The 8,024-nt window shown below is 42.6% G+C and overlaps 1 protein-coding gene across 1 annotated transcript; it reads right to left on the bottom strand.

Moving 5' to 3' along the window:
- Positions 1 to 1,289: 1,289 nt before the first annotated feature.
- Positions 1,290 to 5,560, bottom strand: LOC128741552 (DNA excision repair protein ERCC-5). The gene is made up of 5 exons (XM_053837458.1): positions 5,387 to 5,560; positions 5,137 to 5,312; positions 3,632 to 5,074; positions 2,367 to 3,567; positions 1,290 to 2,303 (listed from the first exon to the last, which is right to left on the bottom strand). Exons 1-5 carry the CDS (start codon positions 5,472 to 5,474, stop codon positions 1,336 to 1,338), a joined length of 3,876 nt encoding a protein of 1,291 aa, XP_053693433.1. The 5' UTR covers positions 5,475 to 5,560; the 3' UTR covers positions 1,290 to 1,335.
- Positions 5,561 to 8,024: the final 2,464 nt, after the last annotated feature.

Genomic DNA, 8,024 nt, shown 5'->3' with positions numbered 1-8,024 from the left:
CATTCCTGCTTTCAAATCTTCCCTAGTACTGAGGTGCTGATACAATATGGTGCAATATATAATGATGTACTCATCCAGAAATATAGCATTTTTAAAATGAAACCCAACATATCGTATACACTCAAGTCGTTTTTACTCGAAGGATACATCCCGCGTAAAAAACCGTGTAAATTCCGAAATTCGCGTAAGAAAAAACGCGTAAATTCTGGAATTCGCGGAAAAAACCACGTAAATTCCAAAATTCGCGTAAAAAAACCAAAATTTCGAGTAAAAAAAAAAATCGTGGAATTTAACACTACGCGAAAAAAGAGACTAATTGAGCGCATTCGCGTAAATTCCGAAAATCGCGTAAATTCCGAAATCCGCGTAAAAAACCGCGTAAATTCCTAAATTCGCGTAAAAAAACCGCGTAAATTTCGAAATTGGCGTAAAATGTCTCTTTAGAGATCCCACCCATGTAGCAAACGTGGAGTGGCCCTCAATGGGACGATATGATTCTCACACGACGCATTTTCAAAGTACCCTGTAAAAACACTTTTCGATTTCAAAAATAATATAGTTAACGGGAAATTAGCAGTCATTAACTTTTCGTCGGAGAGCCCAATTTCGGAAGCAGTTTTTGATATGCATATAATGTATTAGGAGTCAAGATAGGGCTCCTGGCCCCCACCTCTGGCTACGTGGTTGGAAGTACGTACAATGCCGAATAGTCTAAAGCCTAGCCAAAATCACCCTGACTGTTAACAAAACCCGTTTCTGGTAACAGATTAATAAAAATTTGGGATTGAAGTTTGTCGCTCATGTTATCCGCGGTCAATAGAAAAGAACATCTGCTTTTGTGATTCAGCTAAAACCGAGATTTAAATTTTAAAGTGGATGAAATCGCTCACTTCCCAAAAAATCAAATAGTAGAGCATTCTGCCGCTTCATTAATTTGTTCCAATCAACTAGCTTGGTTCTACCTACAAAGGTAAACACAGCAAAGGAAAGGAAATATTTACTGTAATGAAATGCAAATGAAACACTGTCAGCGCAGCTAAAAGCACAGATAAGAAGACAATTGCCATTTCTTCCGCTGGCTTAGCCAATGACAACCCGGACTACGCGAGTTCTAAAGCGGATGTCTACAATTATCCAATTTTAATAGGGCACAGTGTAGATGCTGTACATTCAAATCAAGGATGTCACATATCACAACGGAGCCAAATTAAGATTAAATGGTACTGATAAAGCTTTCTTATAAGACAAATTACTTTATTTAAATTAAACAACGAGAACCAACTGGGAGGTACACTATTAGTGCGTTTCTTGTATACAGCTATCACTACTACCAACTTACCTTCGTGATTTCTTGCTTTTTGAATCGGCGTGAGTCTTACGAAATAGTTCGATGGCACGTTGCTTCCGGTTAGCCATCTCTTCTTGGTCTTTCAAACGTTGCGTAATAGCTGGATTGAAATCCGGTATCTTGTTTTTCGCTGCTAATTTTTTGTTCTTCACAATGCTCTCGCCAAGTTGTTCCGCCGATTGATCGTTGATGTTAGCAATTATTCCGGATATGTTGGATAGGGATGTGGAAGGTTTATCTGTGTCGATGCTAGACTGTGCCTTCGATGCCGTTTTCTTTCCTCTACCAGCAGTCGGCTTTCGACCTCTTGGTTTCATCGGTTCAATTAGATTTGCTTCCTCGTTTTGGACTTCTTTGCTCTCTGAAGTCAAATCTTCAACTACTATTACATCATTAGCTTTCTTTTTTCTGGAAGGGCGTTTCTTAGGACTTTTCGTCGGTTCTGCTGGTGCTTTACCAGCCATTACATCAACTGCTTGTTGAACACGTTTGCTAACCTTCACCTGATTGTAGGCAACCGCACTCTGAACCTTAAAATAATTCTTTATTGATGCTTGCGATTTTCGCTCATCTAGTCGCTTCAACACGGGATTGAGAATATCATTTGTCTTTGAACTTGCCCATCCGAACTTCTGCTTAGCAAAATCGAGCAATCGTTCCACATCAGGGTAACCCCAAGACAAACCCTCCTTACTTCCATCGACCGTCGGGTAGAGGTATGCTTCAACTACGCCAGAACTAGGAAAGCCTTCCGAAAACTCTATGTTTTTCAGCTTCGACTTGAGCGTAATTCGCGTTCCGGTGGAACTGTTACGTCCGTGATTCCACCATTCACGGAACTTACGCAAACCCGAAAGCAAGGACATTATTTCACTCGTTTCGCCTTCCTTTTCTGGAGTGGATGGAAACGATGCAAGAATTTCCAGTGCCGTCACAGCTCCGATACCGTGAATTCCTTAAAATAAATTGCGTATATATGACAAACTATACGGAGTCGGCATTTAAACGAAAGACTTACCTGTTGTATAATCACTGCCCACCAGTAAAGCCAACTGAATCAATTTCTTGCGGTCCATCTGGAACAACCTTTCGATGTTTTCGATAGTAAACTCCAGCACGAGCTTTTGTTGATTAAAGAAATTCTTATAGACGGTCTTCCCGCCAAACAACCAGATATCACTGTCGTCCGTAATGGTTCCATCCGTAATCTCGATTTGGTTCAAAAATGCACACTGTGCTTCCGCTTCCATCGGTGCCACAATAAAAGGTACCCCGAAGAGTTTCAACAGTTCCATGCAATCGTTCTGCATTTGTTCCGTTATCGAATTTCCCAGTCGATTCTGACGGTTCTTTTCCTTTTCCAACTCACGTTCCTCCTGAGCGAGGTTTAAAGCCATGCGTTTTAACTCCAGGGGAGTTTTGTTGTCCTTTAAACTGTCTGCCATTTCGGTGATCAAACATTCTGCTGAAACTGCGGTTGCTTGCGGTATGGGAGCTTTACTTGTCGAAGGAATCGGTTCCTGTTCCGGAAATAATTCCTTTGAGACACGAGCGGATTTTGAAGGACTGGAATTGCGTTCCGATTCATTTGACCGTTTTTTAGATGAAGACGTGGGAGTTTTATTTACAAAGAATGGTTTGGGTACCTTAGGCAGATCTTCTTCAGGTTCCGATTTTTTCGAGTCACTACCAGGAGTCCGGGATTTCACGAACTGTTCTAACGTACCCTTTTTCGGTGTTCCGTAAACAGGATCAGATTGATCGGCGTTGGAAGTTATTGCCTTCTGCAATAATTGAGCATTACCTGTCTCACTTGCTTGCACAAGTTTCTGTACCTCTTTCATTGGAGAGTAACCAACAGTGGCATCGCTGTCTTCACCATCAGACACAATGGAGTGGACCTCTAATGACGAAAAGGTCACATCAGCTTTATTTGGTTTTGGCAGATTTCGTTCTTCCTGCAGTTGCTTGTTGAATTCCGTTTTTTCTTCATCTATTTTTATATTTGGTATCGTAATTTCTGTTTTTTGTGCATCTACCGACGGAGCTTGTGCTTCCAGAACGTCCGTTACATCAATTTTATCCAAATCTATCACAGCTGGACAACTCTTAAGCCGCTCTAGCTCTTCCTTCAGCCCTTTGTTTATGTCATTTACATTCTTTATTTTTATGGCAGGTTTTACACAAACTACGGTTTCGGGTATGGTTTTACTTTGTGACTGAAAATATAAACAGGTTTTGCAAAACTATTCACTATCTACAACATAGCAACATTGAATTTACCTTCTGAGCTGTTGAACTCGTCAGCTTTTCATCCAATGTGATGGTGGTTAGTTTATCGATGGTCCGACCCTTTGATGTAGATTCAAATACATCAGCAAAGATGTCATCTTCATCCTTTTGACCCAATTTGTTTTTATCGATGATCACTTCTACTACCTGATTTTTGTCTTTGTTAAGCTTAAGATCATCCAAGGTGAAGTCTACAACCGTATTGTAAAGAGGTTTCAAGTGGTTACTGGGGTTTAGTGGTAGTATTACTCCAGGTGCAGAATCATCTAAATCATCTGTTGGAACGTCGATGAAATCTGAATCCGATTCAGTCTCAGATGACTGAAGTATTTCTTGCACATTGTCATCCTGCTGCAATTTATCGTTCTGTGCAACAGAAGTATCTTTGTGTTCATACATTTGCGTAAAAGAATGTTCGACATCTCCACAGTCCACGTCCTGTGTTTGCTGCAACAATTCACGAATGTCGTCGTTCGACATTCCGCCGTATTCCAACATATAGCCTCGAGCCAAGCTCAAAGCGGCACCTCCAAGAACTTGTTTCTGTTGCTTAGACATTCGAACTTCTTCCGGTTCTAAATCAATCATCACATTAGGATCTTCATCCTGCATCAAAGACATCTTAATAGCTAACTGTAGCTCTTCATCCATGTCTTTGTCATCCAAAATCTCAAGTACATCGGACTTTTTATCCTCCACCTTTGCCAATTTTGCTGGTTTCGGAGCATTTTTGTCCTCTTCTTCTCTGGCTTTAGCTTTTTCAATTGCTTTCTGAACATCTCTGACCAGCAGAAACCTTGTGTTTTCATCAGAAGCGATCTTTTGTGCTGCCCTATCCGAGCATGTATCAACACCTTCCTCGGACAGCAATGCTTCAAGCTCGGCCAAGGAAAGACATTTACCACCCATTTCCTTTTCGGCTTCTTCGAGCTCAACTTGAACCGTACGACGCTTCAGCAATCGTTTCATTTGGAACGACGAGAAATCATTACTTTCCACGGGAAGCTCGTGCAACCGTCCCCAGGATGATTCCTTTCGGGTTTCCTTGATATCGGTCAAAATATCGTGACGAACATCAGCTGGGAGATTCTTAAAATGAACGCTGGTTACGTCAATTGCGTTCAAATTCAAATGATAGTAGTTCTTCGAGGTTTTCTCGTCCCACGAACTGGTGCTGTCATCTAAATTTGTTTGCGCTTCATCAGAGCTTTTGAACGGCGAGTCGTCCTTAAGCGGGGGTAGCTTGAACATTTCATCGGGCTCACCCTGCTCTTTACTGCTATTACCAACCTTCTTCGTAGGTGAAACCAGCAAACTAGTAGCAGAACCTAGTGCTTGTTGAACAACTTTTTCCTTGGCCAGTGTCTCAAGCAGAAGCTGCTGAATTCGATCGGCTTCATTGTGAAATTTACTTTTGCTCTGGTTTCGTTTGATCTAGAAAAGAGTTTTCACCTTCATTACCTATCTATTCGATATTTAAAAATAGTCTAACTTACTATAGTTTGTTTTTTCAATATCGGAACGCCCCCATCGAAGACAAATACTGGTTTCACGCGATAATACATAAGTTTACAAAGCCTATGAAACAGACCTAGTACGTGTGCATTTGGCAAAGAGCTACCCTTTGAATCCTGGAAACCTTTAATCACCTGATGAAGCCAAATGGATATATCTACAAATCGAAAAAGTTATTTCAACATGAGCCAACATGGTCAACCCAGGCAACCGTCGGAATAGAAATCTTACCAACAGCAAGAACTTTATTTTCCAGCGTCTCCAACGGAACGGGTTTACCGGACTGCTCCACTAATTTCCAAAGACCGGTAACTCCCATTGTGATGAAATATATTATTTACACAAATTAGACACAATTCACTAACGATAATCACATTTTACAAGCAAGTAAAATATTAAACAACCCGCCAGCCGCCACTTGACCTGCTTGGAGCTTGAACCGGCACTTGTGTTTTCCTGTTTGACATTGCGTGAATGAATGAAATTGAAGTGTGTTCATCAGCATCAGTTTAGTTCACCTAGTTCACCACCCGTAAAGTGTTACCAGCTTATTTATCCTCTGTCGACTGTCGACTGTCGTATACCGGCGTCGTGTATTGACGTCGACTCAAGGTGTACTGTCCCATTTTTGGTTTAAAGCCCTAAATAAATATTTTCATTCATTTGAAATTGTGAAATAGTGAAATTGAGATTGCTGACAGCTACCGTACGCACACTATGCCGCGTATACGTACACGCGATTTGTTGCTGCTGCTGTTGGTTTTTCCATGACGTTTTTCAAACTGGGGGAAAACAAATCACCAACACAACCGCAAATTAGCAAGCTCTATTGAATTTAAATATATTAAATTAAATATTAAAGGTAATATAAATATTAATATTAAAGGTAAATATCTTGCTACCAACGGTGTTACAGCCTTATAGTACTATAACTATAAGAGATAAAACAATAATGTTAAGTTCAGCAATATTAAAGATTACTAGCTGATCCGGCAAACTTCGTGTTGCTACAAATTAAACTGGGTTGTACACAAATCAAGCAACGGTCCGTTACCGATCCTGCACCGAACGAATTATGGTCATCCAGTACCATCGGTCCTGGGCTGCCGTCCTCCAATCTCCACGAACACCAGCTGAACGTGTTTCGTCTTCGACAGCATACATCCACCGGGTGCGGGGTTTGCCTCGGAGTCTACGGCCTCTTCCTGGTTCTCTGCTGAAAATAGTTTTGGCTACTCTTTCATCGGGCATTCTGGCCACGTGCCCAGCCCACCGCACCCTGCCACATTGCACTACCTTTACTATATCAGCATATTTGTATACTTGTTACAGCTCATGATTCATGCGTCTGTGCCACACTCCATTTTCCATTTTGCCACCAAGTATAGATCGCAGAATTTTACGCTCGAAAACCCTAAGCACTCATCGATCAACTTCCTTTAGCATCCATGATTCGTATCCGTAAAGGGCCACCGGGAGGATTAGTGTTGTGTAGAGCGCCAGTTTTGTGCGAATTTGCAAACTACGGGACTTCTGCTGGCTACGTAATCCGTAGAAAGCCCGATTCGCGGCTGCAACTCGTCGTTTCATTTCGCGGCTTACAGCGTTGTCACATGTCACCAGTGTACCAATGTATTTAAATTCATTCACTACTTCATATCGTTCCCCGTCTAACTCCACCTCGGCACCAACACCACTTGGGCTCTCAAGTTCCCTACCAGCAACCATGTACTTCATTTTGGCGGTGTTAATGGTACGTCCCAATCTCGCCGCTTCCCTTTTAAAGAGCCTGAAGGCCTCTTCCACTGCTCTGCGGTTAATTCCAATGATATCGACGTCATCCGCAAAACCAAGGAGCATGTGAGATTTCGTGATGATTGTTCCATTCCTTTCCACATTTACCCTTTGTAATGCACCTTCCAAGGCAATGTTGAATAGCAGGTTAGAGAGTGCATCCCCTTGCTTCAGTCCATCTAACGTCACAAAAGCAGCTGAGGCCTCACCCCCTATCCTAACGCATGATTTGGATCCGTCCAGCGTCACACGAATCAGCGTACCTAGTTTCGTCGGAAAACCATGTTCTAGCATTATCTGCCACAGCTCATATCGTTTAACTGAATCGTACGCCGCTTTAAAGTCCACAAACTGATGGTTTGTCTGCAAGTCTGACGCAGGGTAAACATCTAATCCGTCGTGGAGCGATCCTCACGAAAACCAGCTTGGTACTCGCCGACGAAGGACTCCGCTAACGGTCTCAGTCTGCAGAACAGGATACGGGAAAGCACCTTGTAGGTAGAATTGAGTAATGTAATTCCTCAATAGTTTTTACATTCCAGTCGATGTCCCTTTTTGAAAATTGGGCAAATGAGGCCATCCAACCACTCCTCCGGCATTTGTTCTTCCTCCCAGATCCTGACAATGATCCGGTGGATTGCTTCGTACAGCCGCTCGCTCCCCGCTTTTAGAAGTTCAACCGGGATACCGTCCTTCCCAGCAGCCTTACCGTTTTTCAGCTCACTGATTGCCTTTTTAACCTCCTCCTGTGTTGGTGGCTCCACAGCTTAGCTGGACCATCGCTTACAATTCCTATCCTGTCCCTGCTGATCACCGCATTTACCTCTCCATTCAACAGTGTCTGAAAGTGCTCGCTGCTACCGCCGTTTTGTCGGTAAGCAGGTTGCCAGCACTATCATTGCACATCACAGGCATGGCAAAATTCCTGCATCTCACCGTTTTAAAGAAACTCCGTGTGCCGTTGCTGGCGTATCGCTCCTCTGCGTCGGCGAGCACGTGCTCCTCCTACTCGCTTTTTTTAGACGATGGATTCTTTTTTCCGCAGCTCTAGTTTTTCTGTACCTCTCTCTACATG

Source organism: Sabethes cyaneus, chromosome 3 (genome assembly GCF_943734655.1).
Source record: "Sabethes cyaneus chromosome 3, idSabCyanKW18_F2, whole genome shotgun sequence".
Classification (NCBI taxonomy): domain Eukaryota; kingdom Metazoa; phylum Arthropoda; class Insecta; order Diptera; family Culicidae; genus Sabethes; species Sabethes cyaneus.
The sequence above is the reverse complement of the archived record's forward strand: the minus strand, read 5'-3'. Positions and strand labels throughout refer to the sequence as shown.

Bases quoted from the DNA above. Each gene is read 5' to 3' on its own strand.
- LOC128741552 (XM_053837458.1), bottom strand. From the start codon at position 5,474: ATGGGAGTTACCGGTCTTTGGAAATTAGTGGAGCAGTCCGGTAAACCC. The intron at 5,313-5,386 runs GTAAGATTTCTA...TTCGATTTGTAG, and splicing joins AAATAAAGTTCTTGCTGTTG to ATATATCCATTTGGCTTCAT. The intron at 5,075-5,136 runs GTAAGTTAGACT...ACTCTTTTCTAG, and splicing joins TATTGAAAAAACAAACTATA to ATCAAACGAAACCAGAGCAA.